Source organism: Notolepis coatsorum (assembly GCF_963971535.1).
Source record: "Notolepis coatsorum genome assembly, chromosome: 4".
Classification (NCBI taxonomy): domain Eukaryota; kingdom Metazoa; phylum Chordata; class Actinopteri; order Aulopiformes; family Paralepididae; genus Notolepis; species Notolepis coatsorum.
Genome location: NC_140168.1, coordinates 98,830,060 through 98,856,916, shown reverse-complemented (window position 1 = coordinate 98,856,916; position 26,857 = coordinate 98,830,060). Strand labels below are relative to the sequence as shown.

General features: G+C 46.3%; 1 protein-coding gene across 2 annotated transcripts in view; it reads right to left on the bottom strand.

Annotated features, from left to right (window-relative positions):
• Window positions 1–9,792, bottom strand: part of LOC311227273 (uncharacterized protein) — a 40,438-nt gene extending 30,646 nt beyond the window's left edge. For both annotated transcript variants that reach the window (XM_084312870.1, XM_084312871.1), the window contains exon 1: window positions 9,774–9,792. In XM_084312870.1, the coding sequence (XP_084168996.1) occupies window positions 9,774–9,779 (6 nt within the window). In that variant the 5' untranslated portion in view covers window positions 9,780–9,792. The remainder of the gene's footprint in view (window positions 1–9,773) is intronic.
• Window positions 9,793–26,857: the final 17,065 nt, after the last annotated feature.

Here is a 26,857-nt window from a genome sequence, read left to right as displayed (position 1 = left end):
ATCGCATTGTGTTTAACTGCAGCTACCAGATCGGATCCCAGAATCTGAATAAAGAGCTCTTGCCCGGCCCCACACTCGGCCCCTCCCTACTAGGCGTGCTACTACGCTTCCGCCAGGACAAGGTGGCTATCAGCGGGGATATCAAAGGGATGTTCCTGCAGGTGAGACTAGTGGAGGAGGATAAGCCCCTACTGCGGTTCCTATGGAGAGAGAGGATCGGAGATGAGCACCCAGCCATCTACCAATGGGAAGTCCTCCCCTTCGGAACCACATGCAGCCCGTGCTGTGCTACATTTGCACTGCAGAAACACGTCGCAGAGGACCCAGCAGCAGATGAAGAGGTCCGACACAGTGTGAAGAACAGTTTCTACGTGGACAACTGTTTACAAAGCGTTTCGACCCAAGAAGAAGCCGAGGCTCTCCTACTCAAGCTACGCGCCTCCCTGATCAAAGGCGGCTTTGATCTCAGGCAGTGGGCCAGCAGCGACCCGCAAGTATTGCGCAGCCTCTCCCCCGCGGACAAGGCAGCCAGTAGCGAGACCTGGATGGCGACCATCCCAGGAGAAGCCCAAGAAATGACACTAGGACTAGTCTGGCGCTTCAAAACAGACTCGCTCCACTATAGACACAAACCCCTGACCACGGAGCAGGGAAGGTCGACGGCGATACCGACCACCAGACGGAGTGTGTACAGAACACTCGCCAGACAATATGACCCGTTGGGATGTATTCTACCTTACACCACCAGGGCAAAGATGATTGTACGAGCACTATGGGACAAGGACCAGGGCTGGGATGACCCAATACCCGCACACCTTGCCTCCACATGGAGAGAGTGGGAGACGGAACTCCGCTCACTCCCAGGCGTCAACATACGCCGCAGCTACTTCCCGCCCACAGTGAGGCCAGAGACATGCAAGATGGATCTACACGTCTTCAGCGACGCCTCCGAAGTAGCCTATGGATCTGTGGCCTACTTGCGTGCCCAAGAGAAGGGAGGAGAGATACACACCGCTTTCATCCTGGCTCGCTCAAGAATAGCCCCACGAAAGCAACAATCTATCCCGCGTCTAGAGCTCTGCGCAGCCCTAGCAGGAGCGCATCTAGCCACGTTAATCCAACGTGAACTCACCATCCCGGTGCAAAGAACAATCTTGTGGTCAGACTCTACGACAGTACTCACATGGATCAAGTCTGATTCATGCAGATACAAGGTCTTCGTGGGAGTCAGAGTCACAGAGATTCAAGAGTTAACAGAAGCAGCAAGCTGGCGGTATGTGGACACCAAACACAACCCAGCTGACGTCATCACCCGGGGAATGTCCCTAGATGACCTCACCCGTCACAACATCTACAGTGACGGACCAGAGTTCCTCAAGCTCCCGGAAGAAGAGTGGCCTACGCCCACCCCACGGGAGGCGAGTAAAGAGGAGGCTGAAAACAAGAAACCTATGTTCTGTGGATTGAGCACAGTCGCCTCCACAGACCCCAACATAGATGATTGCCTCACCCTACAGAGTGCGCAGCTAAAGACATTCCTGTGGCACCACCCAGAGATTCAGCCCACCACTGACATTTCAGCAGCTGACTACGAAGAAGCAGAACTTCTTCTACTACAACGAGCCCAGAGAGACTCGTTCCCCGATGAGGTAGACTGTCTACAGGGAGAAAAGCCCGTCCCATCAGACAGCAGACTGCTCCACCTGGCACCCGAGAGTGACGCCCATAATCTCATCAGAGTGGGTGGTCGTCTGCGGAGAGCCCCCGACCTACAGGATGACGTTAAGTACCCGATAGTCTTGAACAGCCGACACAAGGTCACAGAGCTGATCATAAAGAAATACGACGAGGATGTGCACCACGCAGGAGCAGAGAGAGTCTTCGCGGAGATCAGACGTCGCTATTGGATACTTCAAGGGAGAGAAGCAGTGCGACGCTTCCAGCGAACCTGTCTAGACTGCCGAAAGTGGCGCGCGCAGCCCAGCATACCCCGGATGGCTGACCTACCTCCCTGTCGCCTCCGACTCGGCGACAAGCCCTTTCACTCCACAGGCATGGACTGTTTTGGCCCGTTGTATATAAAGAAAGGAAGAGGAACCGAGAAGCGGTGGGGTATTGTATTCAAATGCATGACCACCAGAGCGATACATATCGAACTCCTTCCAACCATGAGCACAGACTCATTCCTTATGGCCTTCCGAAGATTCACATCGCGGAAAGGAAAACCGTCTACATTGTTGTCTGATCACGGGACAAACTTCAAAGGCGGAGAAAGAGAGCTGAGAGAGAGCTTCCAAGCTATGGGCCCAGAACTTAAGACCCACCTCGCTCCATCCCAGATTGACTTCCAGTTTAATCCCCCGAACGCACCCCACTTCGGTGGAACCTGGGAACGAGAAGTACGTTCTATAAATACAGCCCTGTACGCCGTGCTTGGGGCCCAGACTGTGGCGGAAGAAGTCCTAATGACAGTCCTCACGGAGATCGAGGGAGTATTGAACTCCAAGCCCCTCGGTTACGTCTCAAGTGATGTAGCAGATGTCGACCCAGTCACCCCCAACACACTCTTGATGGGGCGGCTGGACCCCGCGCTACCCCAGACAATGTACAGGCCTGAAGAAGCGAACGGCCGAAGAATGTGGAGGTACAGTCAAGTACTGGCTGACAAGTTTTGGAATAGCTTCCTACTCCACTATCTACCGTCTCTACAGACCCGCCAGAAGTGGGTAAAAGAGAGAGACAATTTGACAGAAGGAACAGTCGTCATGATTATCGACCAGTCACTACCCAGAGCTATGTGGCCGGCTGGCCGCGTAAGCAAAGTGATCACCGGTGCCGATGGCAAGGTCCGAGCAGCTGAAGTGCTCGTCCAAGGGCGGACTTACACACGACCCGTGGCGAGGCTAATAGAACTGCCAAGACTCCCAGACACTATCGATGACGACCATGACCCCACGACTTTGTGAGTTGACTGACCCTTACAGCGGACCTTGAGTGGTAGACAGTGCGGTTAATCTGTCTCTGCTTAGCTAATTAGGTGGGACTAATTAGGGGGCGGCTGTTGTGAAGGATCAGATTAAACCGAATATATATATTTATTTATGGATATATATTTAATAGTATTTGTATATCGTTTGATATCCCTTGTATATTCTTTGTACATATACACTGAATATCCCTTTAGTCTACTACAGCCCATAATAGTTCATTCTCTCATTGGACAAGAACCTGGCGCCAGCAGACAAGCCCCTTGAGTCAAGTTCAATAGTGCCGACGAACATGTCCCAACTAGCCCCGGTTCCGCGTAGGAATACGGCTACCGAAATACGAATGGTACTATTTGTTCACCGTGCATATAAATATGGCGCAAGTAAAGTAGAACTTTCTTTTAGTCCATTAGTCCTTTACCCTCCAACCTAGTAACAGACGTGAAGCCTCACCCACGACCCACGTGTGGTGCAGTATGGCCTATTTGGCCCCAGAATAGGCATTGAGACCTCGTGTAAATTCATAGCTGAATTGTCATAGTTTGGCACTGTACCGTCGAGTGGGACGTATTTCTATTAAGTTAATAATAGTCTATTATGTATGGTGCATCGTTCGGTTAGAGTTCTAAAGTGAGCAGCACCCCCATCGTTTCCTCGCGTTATCTAGAGTCTTAACCAGGCTGGGCAGACCACGCGTGGTGCTTTCATCCGAGGAGTTCTGGGCGAGGACGAGTGGACCTGCACATTGGATTACCTACCCGGACGACTGCTGAGCCTATACGGCATGGAATATCTATTTGCTTTGGGTGCTTTGATTTGTGGAGCGGATAACAGCCAACGCCGGTGAGTGTTGGAATTACCCCCGAGAGGAGCCCAGGTGAGACGGCGCTCAACCCAGACCGAGGCCGCCTCGCTTCTCCTTCGTTGTGGACCTACAGCCTACAGCTACCGTCTACAAGAGAGCCCAAGTGTATTCATCTGTGGATCAAGATCCTGCGGGCACTGTGTTCTGTACCTGAATTCTCCCCAGGAATCGTTGGCCAGATGGGATGCAGCTGACGGCTCTCTAAACCCCCCCCCCCCCCCTACTGACTTACAACCAGCAGGACCCCTTTAGTATCCCGCTATAATCTTTAAGTACCATCGCTATAGTTCCCTAAAGAACCAGGTTGTATACTTGCTTCCTGCGTAACCAGAGATTGGACATTCAGTGTTGATTTGCCTACGAATACTCATTTGCCTTACAAGTGCATTCAAATCATAAATGTAATTAAGTGAATGTTGTATATACCTTTTGCTATATTAAACCTTCGACTGTTATATTTGTGTGGACCTGATTTCATATGTGGGAAAGTGTTCATCATACTTAGATATCGTGTACTGTATGGCCAGAAGTTAAAGTACATCAAGCGGTAGTGGTTTAATGATACCATACTTATCAATACAGTCAGGGAATTGTACCCCTCAGTTACACTTAGGGTCCCTCAAGTTTGTTCTGATCTAGGGAAGTCAGCTTTTTCCTTTGATGCCTCTAACTGAAGAAGTCCACTATCATCCCTGTACCTAAAAAATCCAAGCCTGCTTGCCTCAACGACTACCGCCCTGTTAGGGATGGGTACCGAATTCGGTACTTTTGAGGTACCGAACCGAAACACGTCGGTACTACCGAGTATTGAATCAAGTGAGATACCACTTGATTCAATGTCAACGTTCACACGCACAATATATGCTTACCTAGGATTTGACTTGATTCAACAACAAAGCAGTCGGAGCAATGGCAAGCCGAAAACTGTCGAAATTGTAGTTATTTGAAGTTTGGATTATTTTTTTTCACAACTCAGGTAGGTAAATAAAATTTCTTGAGACTAAAGTACCGAAAAAAGGTACCGTTGGGTACCGGTATCGATTCACAGGTACCGGTATCGGTTCAAATGTGAAAGGTACCCATCCCTACGCCCTGTAGCTCTCACCTCCATAGCCATGAAGTGCTTTGAGAAGCTAGTAAAGGGCTACATCTGCTCCTCCCTCCACATCAACCTGGACCCCCTGCAATTTGCATACCGCCCCAACAGGTCCACGGAGGACGCCATAGCCCATGTGCTGCACACAGCAGCATCACACCTGGACAAGAGGAAGGGGAACTATGTGAGAATGCTATTCATCGACTACAGCTCGGCATTCAATACCATAGTCCCCTCCAAACTCATAGCCAAGCTCAAGGACCTGGGCTTGAACTATGACCTTTGCCAGTGGGTCTTGGACTTCCTGACGGGCAGACCCCAGGTGGTGAGAGCAGGCAACTGCACCTCCTCATCCATCACCCTCAACATAGGGGCCCCCCAGGGCTGTGTTCTGAGTCCCCTCCTCTACTCCCTGTACACACACGACTGTGTGGCTCAGCGGAGTAACAACACAATCATCAAATTTGCTGACGACACAGTAGTGGTGGGACTGATCTCTGCAAACGACGAGAGGGCCTACCTGGAAGAGGTCAAGGTCCTGGCGGGATGGTGCCAGGAGAACAGCCTCTCCCTGAACGTCAGCAAAACAAAGGAGATGATTGTGGACTTTAGGAGGTCGGGGGTCAAGGACTACAGCCCCCTCAGCATCGACGGGGCACCGGTTGAGAGAGTGAACAGTTTTAAGTACCTCGGAGCCCACATATCCGAGGACTTGACATGGACCACACACATCGACAGTGTTGTGAAGAAGGCACGACAACGCCTCTACTTCCTCAGGCGCCTAAGGAAGTTCCAAGTCAGTCAGAAGATCCTTAAGAACTTCTACTCATGTACAATAGAGAGCATCCTGACTGGCAACATCACCTCCTGGTTTGGGAATAGCACTGCACAAGACCGAAGCAGACTACAAAGAGTGACACGTTCAGCCGAACGCACAATTGGAGGGGGGCTCCCCCCCCTCCAGAACATTTACAACAAGCGGTGCAGGGGTAAGGCTAAGAGAATCATCAAGGACTCCAGCCACCCGAACAACTGCCTCTTTGAACTGCTGCGGTCAGGCAAGCGATACCGGAGTCTCAAGGTGAGCACAGAAAGACTCAGAAGAAGCTTCTATCCCCAGGCCATCAGGCTGATCAACGAACAATAAACACTATACAACCACCATCAAATGCACACAGCACACACATCCACATGCACACTCACTTTAAACAAACAACACACTGCAGCACCCACTCTCCACACTTTAGATCACCTAAACACACTTTATATTTATTGATAAAGGATTTGCACTACAACTTACTGTAAATTGTACCTAAATTGTACCTCATCCCATTTCTGCTAATATAGTATTATAGTATAGTATTAGTACACTGCATAGTATATTGTATATTATATGGTAACTCAGTTACTTCTATTCTGCATCGAACATTGTACATATGTCTATACTGAACACTGTGACCTCTATTTTTACTTCTAATTTACATGCTATACTATTTTATTTCATACTTATCTTGTCTAGCACAGTCTCTGGAGCGTAACAGTAAGAAGCATTTTGTATAAAAGTATTCTGTACTTCTGTATGACAACTATTAAAGAAACTTGAAACTCATGGAATGTCCTTCAACTCCCTCTGAAATTGGAGGTTCTCCCTTCCCTTGGTATGTTTAAACTAGGGCTGTACGTTTATCGCGTTAATTAGATTAATTAATTACACAGCAAATTATCGCGTTATGAAAATTAACTCAAAATTAATTACAATTTCTTTTTCTTTTTTTATAATTTTTTTTTTGTATCTCATTCATTCCATGAGAATGTAGAATACACATTTACAGATTTTTTTTTTAATATGGTCCATTTGCATGTTCTTGGTATCTGATTCTAGGGACATCTATGAATCTCTATGAATGTATTCCCAGTGTCAGAAATACTGTGGGCTAGATCCACAAATAATGGATTGCACGGTGCAAGTTGCACCCTTACAATTCATTATGAATTGAAAATGGGGGACCCTGATGTAAACAAGACGAAAGTCTTTCTCTGGTCTGCATCCCCTTAACAATTGTGTGTATTGAGCCGTACTGTATTGTACCCATTCTGCAATCTGTTAATAACATTTTCATTCAATCAATCAATCTGCGCTGTGATTGATTGAATGAAAATCTTATTTTGAGTCAATTGTAATGAACCAAATGAGAATATCAATAATATTTTTTTTTTTATCTTTGACTGTGAATAACACCATGCTCAAATTGACCAGACCTGAAAAATCTAAGCAAATTAATAGATGGAAGATGATTAAACAGAAGGTTTTGTAGATACAGTACTGAATTCTGCCATCTGGACACATGCAATTTGAAATATGATTATAGAATATAGAATATCAGGCATAAAATGGTTATGCGATTAAAATGCGATTAATTAGATTAATTAATTACAAATCCTGTAATTAATTAGATAAATTTTTTTAATCACCTGACAGCACTAGTTTAAACGTATGATTTCAGACCATTGTGTGACCATTTTAGTTGATATTTTTAAATTATTTTAAACGTTTTTTATTTTTACTCTGTTGTTTAATTTTCTGTGAATATTGCTTGTATTATGTACTGTTTACATTTTTTGTACAATTGTCGTTTCTGTAAATGAGGGAAACCTCAGAAGCTTACGATTTTAAATAAAGGTTGAAATAAAATGTCATTCTTTCTCCACACCAGGGTTCCCGTTATCTGGTAGTTACAGTTCTTTATATTATTTTTTTATTAAATCTCTCCGGTCGTAATGTCCGGTGACAATAATTCCCTCTTATTTTTATTTGATTACCAAATAACATATGTTGCTTGTTTTTGCCACTAAAACAGACGTCTTGCTCTGAAATCCTGTGACGTGTGCGTGTGTGTGTGTGTGTGTGTGTGTGTGTGTGTGTGTGTGTGTGTGTGTGTTAGAGGATGACATCTTTTCGGGATTCCCGTGGGTCCCGCGGGATTCCCACGGGATGAGAGTAAATTTCACTTTGAATCCCGTGATTGGGCAGGACCGGGAGTAAAAGTCAACGGGAGCAGAAGGGAGTGGGAACTATGACAACAAAATCAACGGGATTTGGACGGGAGTGATACATTGGTGCATCACTAATGTAAATGTTTGGTGGTTTTATATTTAACTAAGGCAGACATCAGGGCTGTACAGCATGCTATGAAAAAATCGGTAGGCATTCGGTTCATATCGATACTCTTATTTTGAAAATCCTGTGGCAAGTCTCATTTCAGTCCAAGCGCAGCTCCAGCCATAATATCTATGGCTCCGGCAGCTAGCAACGTTCGGTTCATATCAATACTCTTATTTTGAAAATCCTGTGGCATTTCCTCCCAAGCGCAGCTCCGGCAGCCCAACAACAACAGCGTGCTATGTTATGTTAGAGTGCACATTTTGCGACCAGGAAATAAGTCCCTGCCTGTTTTTCCCTGCAACGCTTCCAATGCATCTTACATGCTTTGCATCCTCACCAAAACGAACTAGTTAGCTGCTACCGGTAACTAAGCTAAGCTAACCCGGCTCAGAGGCAGAGAAAACAGTGAGGAAAGGGAGGGGGCGGGGGAGCCTCAGCCTCTCTCTGTCCCTCTCTCTACGTCAATGATTTTAACTTTGATAGTATTTACTGAGGATGGCCAGATAATGTTGATATTTAAACATAACAAATATAATACATAATAAATGTATACATGATCATGCAACATAAAAAAAGAAATTGGAACCGTTTGGGAGAGGGAGGTAGGAAGGGGTTTTAGGTTGTGTGTTGTGAGTTCCAAATAGTTATTTCAAGTTTAAAGCTCAATATATCAAAACGTGGCACTTTACAGTGAACAGGAGGTCTATTTGTATTAAAACAATAGATTGTTTTTCATTTAAATATCTGGAAGAGCTAAATTTATTTATTTCAAATTATATTTTCGTTACCTTTTTTAGTTGATCTAAATGTTACAACACTTATGATATCGTCTCATATCGATTGCAGGCACCTGCATCGTATCGTATCGTGACAGACTGTGATATTGGCAAATATCATATCGTTGTCCAAAGAATCGATATCGTATCGTATCGTGATGAAACTGGTGATTCCCACCCCTAGTAGAGTCCATACATCCAACACCAAATCCCATAATTCCTTACACGTAACGTGTCTGGCTGTGTGACGTCAACTTGTCAGCATGAAAATGACAGCCAAACATGGCACTGCAACTAAATAACAGAAAACAATAGGCACATTTGTGACTGTTACAAATATAACACGTTTTATACTTGTGCTACAAGATTTTGGCCTGTGCTACAAAACTATCAACCTCTGTAGCACCAGTGCTATGTGCAAAAAGTTAACATACAGCCCTACAGACATGATGTGACTCATGTACTGCATATTTTATACTGAGGAAGAAAAACGGAGCAGGATTGGTAAATGGGAGTGGGATGGGAGTCTATAAAAGTTTAGCTCGGGATTGGGATCAGTCCTCTGTGGGAGTGGGATTTTTTCTAAACTCTCACTTGGGATTGGGATGGGATGGGATTATTTCTGTGGGAGTGGGAAGGAGCGGGAGTCAAAATCCACTCACATGTCAGCCTCTAGTGTGTGTGTGTGTGTGTGTGTGTGTGTGTGTGTGTGTGTGTAGGAAAACAAACAAGAGTGTGTATTAGAATGTATGCATTTACAAGAACTCACCAGCAGGTGGAGCCAGTACATAAGTCTTTCTATGATGATCTGATAGACTATGATGATCCGATAGACTATGATGATCTGATAAGACTCTATATTGATCTCTGATAGACAGATCAGTACCTGCATGGTTCCAGGCTCATCCACGTTGTGCTTCTCTACCTCTCTGGAGATCTGCATCAGCTCTATGGATTTCTCTATTGGTTTAAGAGCCAGGAACACCTCCTTGAGATACCAGGGGTACCGCAAACTCTAAGAGAAGGGGGCAAGAGGTTACACAGTTATTGTATTGTTGTTTGTACATATCTAAAGGCAATGAGAGCCTGTATCAATCAATCAAGACCATGTATCAATAATCAATGTACTTTGAGAATCTCTGACTTCAGATTATTGTCCCAGTACATAAATAAACAACAGGTGAGAGCAGCTACACAGTGACCATGTTAAAGGTCCCATGTTTTGCTATTCCTTTCACTATTTGGGCAATGTTACACAATTCCTGTGAGTCTATGAAACACATCTGTAAGTTTTTTTTTCTTTCGTTGTTTTGTATTTCTAATCAAGTACTCTAAAGCAGCATTTTTCCACTTCAAGATTTCAAGCTGTTTTGGGCTGGGCTCCGCCCATACTCGCAAAGCTCTTTGAATGACAGTCACCCACAGTCTGCATTGGCAGACATAGAGAGATTGAGGGGGATACTAATTAATTTTGCCGCGGGGGGCATAATCCCACGGGACAATGCATTGGTAACTTGTTTCAAATGACAATATATACCCCTGTGAATATTATTGCACGGATCGGAATATGTGTGGGAGTGTGCGCTATGATATTTTGCAACAGGTTGACGTGACGCGAGAGACGGGGAGAGAGCAGAGAGTGAGTGGGGGGGAGTGTGTGTTTCCCCGCACGCGAGGTCGGAGTGTGTGTGGGGTGCTCCGTGTCCCTCTCTCTCTCTCTCCTTCACTCGCTGTCTCTCTCTCTCTCGCTCGCTCGTCACGGTCTGTGTCCCGACTGCGTGTGTGTGTTTCCCCGCACGCGCGCGGTCGGGGAGTGTGTGTAAGATGCTCCGTGTCCCTCTCTCTCCCTCTCTATCTCTCTCTCTCTCCATGTTAACAGGTTAGAGCAGTGACCATGTTAACAGGTTAGAGCAGCTACACAGTGACCATGTTAACAGGTTAGAGCAGCTACACAGTGACCATGTTAACAGGTTAGAGCAGCTACACAGTGACCATGTTAACAGGTTAGAGCAGCTACACAGTGACCATGTTAACAGGTGAGAGCAGCTACACAGTGACCATGTTAACAGGTGAGAGCAGCTACACAGTGACCATGTTAACAGGTTAGAGCAGCTACACAGTGACCATGTTAACAGGTTAGATCAGCTACACAGTGACCATGTTAATGGCTGAGAGCAGCTACACAGTGACCATGTTAACAGGTTAGATCAGCTACACAGTGACCATGTTAAAAGGTTAGAGCAGCTACACAGTGACCATGTTAAAAGGTTAGAGCAGCTACACAGTGACCATGTTAACAGGTGAGAGCAGCTACACAGTGACCATGTTAACAGGTGAGAGCAGCTACACAGTGACCATGTTAATGGCTGAGAGCAGCTACACAGTGACCATGTTAACAGGTGAGAGCAGCTACACAGTGACCATGTTAACAGGTGAGAGCAGCTACACAGTGACCATGTTAACAGGTGAGAGCAGCTACACAGTGACCATGTTAACAGGTGAGAGCAGCTACACAGTGACCATGTTAATGGCTGAGAGCAGCTACACAGTGACCATGTTAACAGGTGAGAGCAGCTACACAGTGACCATGTTAACAGGTTAGAGCAGCTACACAGTGACCATGTTAACAGGTGAGAGCAGCTACACAGTGACCATGTTAACAGGTGAGAGCAGCTACACAGTGACCATGTTAATGGCTGAGAGCAGCTACACAGTGACCATGTTAACAGGTGAGAGCAGCTACACAGTGACCATGTTAACAGGTGAGAGCAGCTACACAGTGACCATGTTAACAGGTGAGAGCAGCTACACAGTGACCATGTTAACAGGTGAGAGCAGCTACACAGTGACCATGTTAATGGCTGAGAGCAGCTACACAGTGACCATGTTAACAGGTGAGAGCAGCTACACAGTGACCATGTTAACAGGTGAGAGCAGCTACACAGTGACCATGTTAACAGCTGAGAGCAGCTACACAGTGACCATGTTAACAGGTTAGAGCAGCTACACAGTGACCATGTTAACAGGTTAGAGCAGCTACACAGTGACCATGTTAATGGCTGAGAGCAGCTACACAGTGACCATGTTAACATGTTAGAGCAGCTACACAGTGACCATGTTAACAGGTTAGAGCAGCTACACAGTGACCATGTTAATGGCTGAGAGCAGCTACACAGTGACCATGTTAACAGGTGAGAGCAGCTACACAGTGACCATGTTAACAGGTGAGAGCAGCTACACAGTGACCATGTTAACAGGTGAGAGCAGCTACACAGTGACCATGTTAACAGGTGAGAGCAGCTACACAGTGACCATGTTAATGGCTGAGAGCAGCTACACAGTGACCATGTTAACAGGTGAGAGCAGCTACACAGTGACCATGTTAACAGGTGAGAGCAGCTACACAGTGACCATGTTAACAGCTGAGAGCAGCTACACAGTGACCATGTTAACAGGTTAGAGCAGCTACACAGTGACCATGTTAACAGGTTAGAGCAGCTACACAGTGACCATGTTAATGGCTGAGAGCAGCTACACAGTGACCATGTTAACAGGTGAGAGCAGCTACACAGTGACCATGTTAACAGCTGAGAGCAGCTACACAGTGACCATGTTAACAGGTTAGAGCAGCTACACAGTGACCATGTTAATGGCTGAGAGCAGCTACACAGTGACCATGTTAACAGGTGAGAGCAGCTACACAGTGACCATGTTAATGGCTGAGAGCAGCTACCCTGCAGCAGCACATCATCCTAAAGATTCGGTGTCGGGCCTGTTTTGTCGGGGGAGATGTGAGGTACGTTATTGCCTGTGTGGACACCATTACCCACGCAAACGTGTGTCAGGGGTGTAAAGAGTACCCAGAAATTATACTTAAGTGAAAGTATGGGTACAGTCTCAAAATCTTACTCAAGTAAAAGTAAGAGTATCTGGCCCAAAACACACTTGAGTAAAAGTAAGTAAGTCTATTCTTGTTGTGTTTAATCAAAGATCCCCGCTTTCTAGTCTTGCACAAGGACCAATCAGCATGGGTATGGGCGGGTTCATTTTCCATTGATGGGGATTTGATTGGCTGTTTTTAAATAAAGCACGGCCGCAGTATTAATAACGTTAATTCGGCCAGAGAAACAAATATACTAATTAAAATGGTTGGACCTGCGAGATTTGTACTCTGTAGGTCTGTATTTTAAAAGTATGTTTTTTTCTCTCTGAAATGTAATTGAGTAAAAGTACAAGTATACAAACCTAATGAAGTACAAATCCCCAAAAACAGTACTTAAGTATTGTAACAAAGTACAATTACTCAAGTACTTTACACCTCTGGTGTGTGTGTGTGTGTGTGTGATGCCACAGGGTTAACTCACAAGGTACTTCAGCCGGTGCTTGTGCGATTGGATGTGGTTGATCATGCGCTCGGGGTTCAGTCTCGCACCGCAGACGACGCACAAGTAAAATGGGATCTGGCCTTCAGAGCTGGCCTCCACCACAGCACCGAGACCTGGAGGGGGGGGGGGGGGGGGGAGAGAGAGAGAGAGAGAGAGGGAAGGAGGTGGGGAGAGAGACAGAGGGAAGGAGGTGGAAGAGGGAGGGGGGAGAGAGAGAGGGAAGAAGGTGGAAGAGGGAGGGAGGGAGGTGGAAGAGGGGGGGAGGGAGGGGGGATAGGCAAGGAGGTGGAAGAGGGAGGGGGTGAGAGAGGGAGGGTGAGAGGGAGAGCAGGGAAAGGACAGAGGGATAGAAAGAGAGATGGATGGGGGAGAGAGGCATGTAACGGGAAAAGAGGAGAAGAGATAGAGGAAGGGTGGAGCAGAGAGGAAGAAAAGAGAGAGAATGACAGAGGAAGGATGGAGCAGAGAGAGAGAGAGGGATATTATTACAAGGCAGTGTTTTGTCGTGGGGTTTTTCCTGTAATGAGACAAATTTAGTTACGCCGAATATTTATTTGGCAAAATGGGAGAAAACACAGGAGACGACTCTGGTGACCATATTCACACGCGTGGGCCAGAGCGTGACAAAAGAGCAAAATGGCTGCCGTCTGTGTGAATATGGTAAATTATGTTTGCTGAAGTTTCTCTCTCTCAAGAGAACAGCGTCACGAGTTTAGTTAAGGTACAGTACTGTAGCAGAGTTCTTCAGAGCCTGGTCGTCAATCATTTGTGTAACTGAGGGGTACAATTCCCTGACTGTATTAATCAAGTACTGATATCATTGAATCACTACCGACTTGTACATTGCTGGCCAACACCGTACAAAGGTATTCTAGATGACGACACTCGCACAATAACAGGTTTTCCACTCAAAATACTAGTTTACAATATTTATTACATAAAAGGGATTGTTTACAGTACTTAGATTGCGCTTATAAGGCAAAGAATGTGCAGTCAAATCAATAGTGAATATTAAGGTAATTAGATCTGGTTATTCTGGGAAAGGGTGTACTACCGGTTGTAAGCCAGCAGAGGGGGCCAAAGCTCTATGCAAGTCAATGGTTCACGGGGGCAATATCACCCCTGGAGCAGTGGGGATAGGCAACCTGGTCCCAGGATGCGCGCCGTGTAGGTGAGAGCCGTCGAGCCTCTGTTACGACAGAGACAGGCTTGAGTGATGGTCTCACGGGCAGGTGTAAATCCCACAGTAGCAGTGGGGTAGGCGGTTCTCTGTTCCAGCAGCTTGGTCAAAGCAATGAAGAAGAGTAATCCTTGCCCGGAGAGTGGCACTGCCGGTGGGGTGTAAGTCCTCCGTGGTGCTGCTGCTCCGGTGTAGATATCCTCTCCGGTGCGGTAGTGCACGGCTGAACTTGACGTTACTGTACTATTAGCACGCGGCAATAAGTGCTCTATTATAGACACACAATTACCCACTTCACGTGGTCTTTGACTCGTAATGAAGGTTTACTAATATATAGAGAACGATACGACAAACAGACGTATTTAGGATAACACGAGGCTCTATCTTGGGGCATGCGAGCCCTGTTATACCGCACGTTGCGTAGTGGGTAAGGCTTTACTTAGTAACTGAACCAGACTGAACTGAAGGCGAACTGAAAGGGAACTGCCAGGTGGGTTCTGTATTCTTGCGCCATATTTATATCCACGGTGGACAAATAGTGCCTATCTCATTTCTGTCGCCTCTCGGTCTCGTAGCCGTGGGCGAAAGCGGGCATGTTAAGACAAGTCCGAGGCGGTAGCTTTCAAGTCAGCTCGAGTGGGCAAGGCTTTACTCGGTGCCTGGCGCCATGGGATCGCTTCCAATAGAGGAATGAATATTATGGTCTGTCCTGCTAGACTAAAGGGATATTCCGTGCATATTGTACAAGGAATATACAAGGGATATCAAACGATATACAAATAGTATACATGGGATCTCAGGCAATAAATATATATATTCGGTTTAATCTGACCCTTTGTAACAATTTGGGTTAATATCCAACAATCACAGAACCAGAACCAGCAAGCATACCATGTACAGTTTGGTACCATGTACAGTTTGGTACCATGTACAGTTTGGTACCATGTACAGTTTGGTACGATCATACAGTTTGGTACCATGTACAGTTTGGTACCATGTACAGTTTGGTACCATGTACAGTTTGGTACGATCATACAGTTTGGTACCATGTACAGTTTGGTACCATGTACAGTTTGGGACGATCATACAGTTTGGTACCATGTACAGTTTGGTACCATGTACAGTTTGAGTTTCAGAAACAAGAGGATAGAAGAGGAAGAACGTTTAGAACATCCTAATGTAGTACAACTAGGCAACTGTGAAATCCCCATGACATTGACACAGACCCCACATCATCCACACGGGTATGGGATGTACTGACCGACAACCGCCTCTCTCCGCTCGCTTGACACGAAGTCCAGAACGACCCGGGAGGCATGCGGCACCTTAACTGCTGGAGGAAGACGACACACACAAGTCACATGTAGGATCACACTGGCAATGTCACTTGTTGTGGCTACGATTAGGGCTGGGGATCGTTTGAAGATCTTCGATATACCGGTGCCAATATCGATACCTGTGGTTTGATACAGATACCCGACTTTGCAGAGTTACGTGCGTCGAGTTGCATTATCGATTCACTGACACTGATGAGATTAACTACTTGTACTAGTACAATGTACAGTTTCTACGTCAAATGTATATACTCTCTTTTCTGGACTCTTTTTGTATCACAAACAGTACTGTATTTGCAAATCTGGTATGTCATAAATGTATAGATGTAGCAGTACTGTCTATCTGTATGTTGTGTATGTCATATATGTTATGATGAATTGAAAATGGGGGACCCTGACAAGACGAAAGTCTTTCTCTGGTCTGCATCGCCTTAACAATTGTATGTATTGAGCTGTACAGTACTGTACCCATTCTGCAATCTGTTAATAAAGTTTTCAATCAATCAATCAATAAGTATTGGAATCTGGTGTCAAATGACACCGTCAATCAATTCGATACTCGGCCCTAGCCATGATACCCCTGGAATGCTATTAGTCAAGCTAAAACAGGAAATGAAAATGTACCCTTTCACTACCACACTACAGACGGTTAACCAAAGTTTCAGGACTGTTTGATGAACATTGGGCCTTATGCATGAAGCGATATAAGAACAGATTTAGTACTTAACTAGCATTTCCTCTTACTTTGTTCTTACCTGGGATTCAGCAAAGTTTTCTTATTGTTGCTTTTTTCTCAGGCAAAAACAAATTATAAGAGTGGTCGAGAGCACTCTTACCGAAATAAGAAATTCTTAACCAGATGAGAAACATTTAAAAAAGCCTACCATTCATAATAATAATAATACATAAGATTTATATAGCGCTTTTCCTAATTCTCAAAGACACTTTACAAAACAAACAATATAATACAATACAGTTTTAGTAGATAAAATAAAATAAAAATATATAAAAAGGTGAGAGGGGAAGGAGTTCATGGGTTGAAAGCAAACCATTGGTCAATTGCCCCCAAATACAGTACCCCCAAATACGACTTTATAAACCCATGCAGAACTTTTCAATAATTATTATTATTATTATTATTATAACTTATTGCGTGCGTTCTGCTTTTGAAATGGATTATATATTGCTGTTAGAACAGTTAGATGCTGGCTGCCCAGGCCGTACGCATATAACGCATATTTACAACCTCTCCTCTCCTCTCTTCTCTGTATAATAATAAATAATAATGAATTTAATTTATATAGCGCTTCTCAATGACCCGAAGTCGCTGACAGTAGTCGGGAGAAAAGTAAAAAAAAAAAAAAAAAAAAAAAAACAACAAAGAAACAAAAACCAAAGGAACATGAGACCATGGGGGGAACAGGGAAGACAGCATGAGATAGCACAAAAAGACAGAGCGGCAGGAGACAGACATCAATCAGGTTGGAGGGGGGGGGTTATGGGTGGGGGGGGGGGGGTTGAAGGCAAGGGAGAACAGGTGGGTTTTGAGGCGAGCTTTGAAGGTGGAGAGTGTAGGGGAGTCTCTGAGGGAGGGAGTTCCAGAGTCGGGGTGCAGTGCGAGAGAAGGCCCGATCACCAACGTTTTTGAGTTTGGATGTCGGGACAGTGAGGGAGGCAGTGGAGGAGGACCGGAGGGAACGGGTGTCAAGTCAAGTCAAGTCAAGAGTTTTAATTGTCACGGCATACAGGTATACAATGAAATGCGGGTGGTCTTGCCCGCAACGATGTGCAATACAGTGGTACATATAATAGAATCAAAGAAGAAACAACATTGTGCAGTAACAGATAGCAGGTAACATGGAGTGACATCTCGGTATCTGTACATAGTTATTTACAGCGCATGTGTGACATGCTAGTTAGCTTTGGTAGTGCAATACACTGTTCCTGTTATTCTAATTTAAAGTGTCCTTTCCTTTGGCCATAAGTGTGCGTGTGTGCGACATGAGTGTGTGCCCGCTCATGTTAAAGTGTTAAGTGGCTGCTCGTGTGTGAGCGTGCACAGTGTGCGTGTCGTGTGTGTGTTCATGTGTGCTTGTGTGTGGACAGTTCAATGTTCTGAGCACTCAATGTACATTGTTCATGGCTCTGATGGCCTGGGGGAAGAAGCTGAGCCTAAGCCGCTCTGTCCTAGTAGCTAGGATTTGCAGGCGTCTGCCTGACCTCAGCAGCTGAAACAGGCTGTTATTGGGGTGGTGAGGGTCTTTCATTATCCTGCAGGCTCTGGATTTGCACCTCTTGTTGTATAGAACCTGCAGGGGGGGTAGTGCAATACCCGTGGTACGCTCGGCTGAGCGCACCACTTTCTGTAGGGCCTTCTTGTCCTGTGCCGTGCTGTTTCCATACCAGGCAGTGATGTTTCCGGTCAGGATGCTCTCTACAGCTCCTGAGTAGAAGGACTGGAGTATCTTCCCCGATACTCTGAACTTCCTTAACTGTCTCAGGTGGTAGAGACGCTGTTTCGCCTTCTTTACTACTGTGCCTATGTGTGTTGACCATGTCAGGTTCTCTGAGATGTGGACCCCCAGGTACTTGAAGCTGCTCACCCTGTCCACGGTAGCCCCGTTTATCATCAGTGGTGTGTGTGTCCCCTGCTGTCCTCTCCTATAATCCACGATCAGTTCCTTGGTTTTGCCAATGTTCAGGAGCAGGCTGTTGTCCTGGCACCAGCGTTCCAGTACCTCCACCTCCTCCCGGTAGGCCTTCTCGTCGTTGTCCGAGATCAGCCCCACCACCACCGTGTCATCTGCGAACTTCACTATGGAGTTGGAGCTGAACTTGGCCACACAGTCGTGTGTGTAGAGTGAGTACAGCAGGGGGCTCAGAACACAGCCCTGGGGGGACCCGATGCTCAGGGTGATGGTGTTGGAGGTCTGACCCCCCACCCTGACCGCCTGGGGTCTTTCGCTCAGAAAGTCCAGTACCCAGGCGCTCAGGGCGGAGCTCAGACCTAGCTCGATCAGCTTGTCCACCAGTCTGGTGGGGACTATGGTGTTGAACGCTGAGCTGTAGTCAATGAACAACAGTCTCACATAGCCCCCCTTCTGATGGTCAAGGTGCGAGAGGGTGCTGTGCAGTACCTGGGAGACCGCGTCGTCGGTGGACCTGTTTGTCCTGTATGCAAATTGCATAGGGTCCATATCACTGGGGAGGGAGGCACAAATGTGGTCCTTGACCAGCCTCTCGAAACATTTCATGACCACAGAGGTGAGTGCCACCGGTCTGTAGTCATTTGGACATGCTGGGGAGGGTTTCTTCGGCACAGGGATGATGGTAGACCTCTTGAAGCAGGCAGGGACCACTGACTCCGCCAGTGATTGATTAAATATGGCGGTGAACACAGGGGCCAGCTGGTTGGCACAGGTCTTGAGTATACGTCCTGTTATGCCATCTGGGCCAGCAGCCTTCCTGGTGTTCACCTGCATAAATGCTCTTCTCACACTGTGTTCCGACAACGAGAGAGCGTCCCCCCCCCTCGCGGTTGCCCCCCCCCCTCCACAACAGCCGGCGCGCCAGTGACGTCACTAGCCGGAGAGCCAGCAGCGCCACTGTCTACACCAAACCGAGCGTAGAAGGTGTTGAGCTTGTCCGCGAGGGAGGCGTCGTCGCTCCCCATTGACGGGGCGCTGACTTTATAGTCAGTTATTGACTTCAGTCCCTGCCATAATCCTCTTGTGTCGTTTTGTGCCATTTGTGTCTCCAGTTTGTCAGCATATGTCCTCTTAGCAAGTTTGACTGCTTTGCGTAGAGTATAGACTGAAGCCTTATACTCCTCCATGTTTCCTGACTCTCTACCCAGGTTGTAGGCGGTGGTACGAGAGTTCAGAGCTGCTCTAATAGTGCTATCCACCCACGGTTTCTGGTTTGGGAAAATCCGCACCGTTTTCCTGAGGACAATACCATCAGCTATTGTTGTTATGTAGCACACCACTATGTCTGCTAGTTCACTGACGTCACTGGCGCTTCCTATAAACATATCCCAATCCGTGTCTGCAAACACGTCCTTGAGCGTGGCCTCTGATTCGTCGGTCCACTTCTTAGTCTCACGTGACACGACGGCGTCACGTGATCTCTGTTGATATGCCGGAAATAGCAAGATGGAGTCATGATCGCTCGAGCTTGTGGACCCCGTTAATGGCGGAGCGGCTACTGCCTTGTAACCCGCTTTGAACGGGGAATAGCAGTGGTCGAGTGTGTTCTTCCCTCTGGTGGAGCAAGCGATGTGTTGGAAAAAGGACGGCATCACTTTCTTCAGGTTGGCCTGGTTGAAATCGCCGGCCACTACCATCGCTGCGTCTGGGTGTTTGATCTGGTGTCTGTTGAGATGATCGTGTAATTCGCCCAGCGCTTTTCCCGTATTCGCGTGTGGGGGAATATACACGGCAGTCATGACGACTGCTGTGAACTCCCTCGGGAGGTGAAACGGACGACATAGGATAGAAAGATGTTCCAAGTCCGGCGAACACGAGTTTGAGAGGACCTGCACCCCCTCGGGATTAACCCAGGAATTGTTCGTGATGAGGCAGACTCCGCCGCCGATGGTCTTTCCTGAGCCAGCGTTGCGATCTGCACGTAAGACTGTGAAGGCATCCGAGGGAGAGACGCTTTTGTCTGGGGTCGTCGACGTGAGCCATGTCTCTGTGAGACATATAATGTTGATGTCTCTCATCTCCCGTTGGAACCGGACCCTCGCTCTCAGATCATCCATCCTACCCTCCAACGAACGGGCATTCGCCAGAAAGATGGATGGAATTGCTGGGCGGTAAGCAGCTCTTTTTAGTCTCAATCTGATACCTCCTCGTCTTCCTCTGTGTCTTCTCCTGCCGTCGCCTTTGTTCTTTTCTTTGCCGCCGTTCTCCCGTCTGATTTCTGCTGGCCATTCTAGGTCAAAAGTGTCTCCAAACTCCTCTTTGAGCCCGGGGTTCAGGTCCATAAGTGTCTGACGGTCGTATGACGTACCCGCCAGTGTTGCTTTAAATAAAAAAGTAGCAAAAACAAACATAATAGCTAAAAGTGAGTACATCGTTGCGGAGCTAAAACCAGAGGCGTCTGACCAGGGTCGCGGTAGGGAAGAAGGAGATCAGTCAGGTAGGGGGGGGCCAGGCTGTGGAGGGCTTTGAAGGTGAGTAGTGTTTTAAAGTTTATGCTGTGTTTTATCGGGAGCCAGTGGAGGGAGTGGAGGACAGGAGTGATGTGTTGACGGGACCGGGTGTTAGTGAGGAGGCGGGCGGCTGAGTTTTGGACCATTTGCAGTTTATGGAGGGAGCGGGAGGTGATGCCAGTGAGGAGGGAGTTGCAATAGTCCAGGCGGGAGGAGATGAATGCGTGTATGAGGGATTCAGCAGCAGGGGGGGGGAGAGGCAGTGACGGATTTTAGCAATGTTGCGGAGGTGAAAGTATGATATTTTTACAATGGAGCGGATGTGGGGGTCAAATGAGAGGGTGGGGTCGAGGAGGACACCAAGGTTTCGGACTAGGGGGGAGGGGGTGATGGTAGAGTCATTGATGGTGAGTGTGATGGGTCCGGATCTGGTGAGGGTGGTTTTGGTGCCAATAATGAGAAGTTCCGTCTTGTCACTGTTCAATTTGAGAAAGTTGTGAGTCATCCAGGTTTGTAGTTCAGTGATGCAGGATTCGATGTGACTGAGGGGTTGTGTACCGATGTAGATTTGGGTGTCATCAGCGTAGCTGATAAGTCTTTATTTTGAAGTTGAGGTGGTATTTACGGATGATGTGACCAAGGGGGAGAATGTAGCATATGAAGAGCAGGGGCCAAGGACTGAGCCTTGGGGGACCCCCTGTGTGACTGGGGAGGGGGAAGAGGTGTGGCCGGAGAGGGAGATGAATTGGTGTCTGTCTGTGAGGTAGGAGGAGAACCAGTCAAGTGCTGTGCCCTCAACACCCAGTTGGTGCAGCCTTTGGAGGAGGATGGAGTGACACACTGTGTCAAAGGCTGCACTGAGATCGAGTAGGATCAGGATGTTGAGGGCACCAGAATCAGCGGAGATGAGGAGGTCGTTGATGACTTTAACCAGTACAGTTTCGGTGCTGTGAGCAGGACGGAAGCCAGACTGAAGGGGTTCGTAGAGGGTGTTGGACTGGAGATGGGAGTGGAGTTGGGAGGCAGCAATGCGTTCGAGTGTTTTGGAGAAAAAAGGGAGATTGGATATGGGGCGGTAGTTGGAGAGGTTGGATGGGTCGAGAGTGGATTTTTTTAGGACAGGGGTGACAGCGGCGAGTTTATAGGGGGAGGGGACGTGGCCTAGGGATAGTGACTGGTTGAAAAGGGCGGTGAGGTGGGGGATGAGAGCAGGGAGGCAGGCTTTGGTGAGAGTAGTGGGGAGGGGGTCAAGGGAGCAGGTAGTGGTCTTGGAGGTGGTCATGAGATCCATGATGAAGGAGGAGTCGACTGGGGTGAAGGCAGTAAAAGGGGTGGGAGGGATGGAGTCAGGTGGGGGGAAAATGATAGTGGGGGGGGGGCGAGGGTGGGGGAGTTGGCGATGCGGGCAGTCAGTGAGCTGTTGATTTGAGATATTTTGTTGTTGAAGGAGAGGAGAAACGAGTTGCAGAGGTCAGGGGAGGAGAGTGAGTTAATGCAGCCTTTATCAACTATGCCCCAAAACTATGGAACAAACTACCCCAAAACATCAGGGAAGCCAACTCGCTAGACATCTTTAAAAGACAGCTTAAAACCTATCTCTTTGCTCAGGCATTTCACTGATAGATATCTGCTACCACCTAGTGGCAAGAGGAAACATCAGGGATATCCTGACACAACTTGTATTTATTCTTACCCTGCCTACTCTTTTACACTGCCTATCAAATTCATGTGTCGGTTATTGCACTTTTTACTTCTTACTGATGACTATTTTTAAACTGAATCATTTTAAACTATTCTTATTATTTGCTATGCTCGCTCATGCCTGTATTTTTTATGTCCGTTCTATTTTATAATTTTTATTTTATTTTATTTTATTTTTATTTTACTATTTTTAAACTGAATCATTTTAAACTATTTTTACTATTTGTGTTACTGAAAACTGTAAGCGGAGAGCCTATTGGGATGCTAGATCCTAATGTGAAACACTGATTCTACCTGTCTATCTTTTTATGCTTATGCCTGTATTTTTTACTGTTGTGAAGAACCAGGTTAACTGTGTCCTGGCTGTAGTAGCATTGTAGAACCAGGTTAACTGTGTCCTGGCTGTAGCATTGCTGTAGCATTGTAGTAGAAGAACCAGGTTAACTGTGTCCTGGCTGTAGTAGCATTGTAGAACCAGGTTAACTGTGTCCTGGCTGTAGCATTGCTGTAGCATTGTAGTAGTAGAACCAGGTTAACTGTGTCCTGGCTGTAGCATTGTAGAACCAGGTTAACTGTGTCCTGGCTGTAGTAGAACCAGGTTAACTGTGTCCTGGCTGTAGTAGAACCAGGTTAACTGTGTCCTGGCTGTAGAACCAGGTTAACTGTGTCCTGGCTGTAGCATTGTAGAACCAGGTTAACTGTGTCCTGGCTGTAGTAGAACCAGGTTAACTGTGTCCTGGCTGTAGTAGAACCAGGTTAACTGTGTCCTGGCTGTAGAACCAGGTTAACTGTGTCCTGGCTGTAGCATTGTAGAACCAGGTTAACTGTGTCCTGGCTGTAGCATTGTAGAACCAGGTTAACTGTGTCCTGGCTGTAGTAGCCATATCTTACTATGCTCGCTCATGCCTGTATTTTTTATGTCCGTTCTATTTTATAATTTTTATTTTATTTTATTTTTATTTTACTATTTTTAAACTGAATCATTTTAAACTATTTTTACTATTTGTGTTACTGAAAACTGTAAGCGGAGAGCCTATTGGGATGCTAGATCCTAATGTGAAACACTGTGATTCTACCTGTCTATCTTTTTATGCTCGCTTATGCCTGTATTTTTTACTGTTGTGCCATATCTTACTATGCTCGCTAAACTATTTTTACTATTTGTGTTACTGAAAACTGTAAGCGGAGAGCCTATTGGGATGCTAGATCCTAATGTGAAACACTGTGATTCTACCTGTCTATCTTTTTATGCCTGTATTTTTTACTGTTGTGAAGCACTTTGAACTGCAACCTCTGTATGAAAAGTGCTATACAAATAAAGTTATTATTATTATTGTCCGGGGGTTGTAGGAGTTTCTTGACAGTGGAGAAGAGGGTCCGGGGGCTGCGGTTGCTGCTGTTGATGATGGTGGAGTAGTGGGCAGATTTGGCAGCTTGAAGTGCATCACGGTAGGAGGAGACGTGCCGTTTGTAGAGGTCGGCGTGGATGGTGAGATGTTTTTTTTATAGAGGCGTTCAAGTTGACGGCCGGTCTGCTTCATAGAGCGGAGTTCCGGAGTGTCCCAGGGGGAGGAGGTGGTGAATGAGAGTGTGAGAATCCAGGGGGAAAACGGTAGGAGAAGCAGGAGTCCAAGTTGGGTATAGGATAGGAGCAGGAGTGGGTTAAAAATTGGTAGTAGCTGGAGGGCGGAGAGTTGGAGTAGCGTCGTGAGCGGATCACTCCGGAGCTGCAGCTGGACACTGGGAGCACTCCGGAGCTGCAGCTGGACACTGGGAGAGAGTGTGTTGTTGTTTTGGTGCGGCATGTAGTAGTAGCCGGCTCCAGACCAAGGCCCGCGTAGCAGGCCAGCCTGACCGTGCCATACTAACAGCCAAGACCAACAGGAGAGTGAGGGCAGTAGTGGAATATCGCCGACACTCACCCGAGGAGATGGAAACCCGCAGACCAGAGCGAGGGAGTGGTGACGCCCTCGCAGGAAGGGGGTAGTAGCACAGCACGGCCAGGCAGGCAGTGCCAGCGGCAGGTAGCTGGTTAGCCGACAACAGACAGCCAGGAGCAGAGGGAGGAACACACACAGGACCGGAGGACAGGTAACGTTTAGTCGAGGACAAAATGTGTAGATCCGGGAGTTTATTTTCCAGTGGCGGGGTTTGTAGTCCAGTTTGAGATCCAGTGATGGGAACGGTGGTAGTGTAGTCGGCAGGTCCACAGAGGGGGGGGGGGGGGGGGAGTGAGGACGTTAAATGTTTGTAGAGAGTCAGGACGCGCAGGAGAGTGGACGGGGAAAACAAGCAACGTAGACGGTAGAATAAAAAAAAAATACAAGGAATGGACGTGGGGGAAACGGGTAACAGGGCTGGAATACAGTTTCACAGATACGGACAGAAGCGGCAGTCACATATTGACGCCAACAGTGCTCTGAATCCGACAAAACAAGAAACAAGAAACAAGAAAACAGCTGAGTGACGCGGGACAGACAATTGCAATAGATGAAGATGTAGCAGTACTGTCTATCTGTATGTCATGTATGTCATATATGTTATGATGAATTGAAAATGGGGGACCCTGATGTAAACAAGACAAAGGTCTTTCTCTGGTCTGCATCCCCTTAACAATTGTGTGTATTGAGCTGTACTGTATTGTACCAATTCTGCAATTTGTTAATAAAATGTTCAATCAATCAAGCAAAACTCTGCTCCACACCTAAAGTTCTGAGCGCACTCAGTTTTAGCCACGGACATTTCAGAGAGAGATGACATCTCTCCACGGACATTTCAAAGAGAGATGACATCTTTCTCTGAAAGGAGAGAGCATATGGATCAGCGGCATACAGTATACTGCGCGCCGCGATTGGTTCTTGACAAGCGCGCAGCCAGTCGTTCAGTATTGACAAAGCCTACTTTTGACAGATTTATTTCGCACTATACAGTACGTATAAGTACAAGTATAAGACTTTATTTGTCATCAGATTAACACACACACGCATGCGATGAGCGACCCACAGGAACACACACGCATGCACTGAGTCGCAAGTCGTAAGACGTGTGTGTGTGTGTGTCATTTTGAGATCGCAAAGCGCTTCCTTTTGAATATATCAGACAGGGATCAGATGGCGAAGCTCGGCTGTTTTACACCCGCCTCATTCGCCTTATAAGGAGATGGTGGGCGTGTCTGTTTGCAAATTAATTTAGCACAAACACGCTTTTGAGTTTAAGAATGAGTGGGATTCATCATGCAAATCTCCTGGGTACGCACAGATTTCTCCGTTAAGAATTACTTGATGAATGTGGCGGTGGCTTTTCTTATTGTTCTCTTAACAGACAGGTAAGCAAGAATATAAGAAATAATAAGAGAGTATTGTTGAATGAGGCCCAATGTTACTAGAGTTGTGCCCTTTCTGCTGACTTGTCGTACAGAACTTGTAAGTCGCTTTGGATAAAAGCGTTCAGCTAAATGACTAAATGTAAATATGCCATTATGTCAACCGTTAACTGTAAATGAAAAATGATCTTATATTCATAGTTTTCCTCTTTTTTCAGATGAAAAGAATGGCCAGAGAATAAGCTTGGGATAAATAAAGAACATATTTTGAAGAAAAGAAAAAGCTTGATAGTTCTCGTGAGCTGTTGCTACTCCAGACTAGGAGACATTCTGTATCAGTGTTTCTGCTGCCCATCAGAGAAGAAGTGGTCTACGACACACCAACACAGCTACGGATCAAAATGTGACTGGGTGACAAGTAGGGTGTGGGGGGAAATCCATACATCAATATATATAAATAGACAGTATAGCACATAGTATAAGATTGCAGTTTAGCATAACATAGCATAGAATTGCAGTATAGGCCAGTATGAGTATAGTAATATAGTATATAGCAGCGTAACATAGAATAATAATATAGTAAAATATTGTATAATACTGTACCAATATGATGTAGTATAAATAGTATGATTTAGTTATATTATAATAAAATAAAAATTATATAGTATATAGAAGTATAATATAGAATAATACATTATATAAATGTATAGATACGTGTGTGTGTGTGTGTGTGTGTGTGTGTATAAATGAATGAATCTAAATATGTAGTTTGACTGATAGATACACAAAATGGGTTTATTTATGTTGATTTAATTTAGTTGTGTTGATGTTTCCATTTTTGCAAAATGGGTATATTCTGTTTGGTTTTACGCAATAAGTCTATCGGTGTG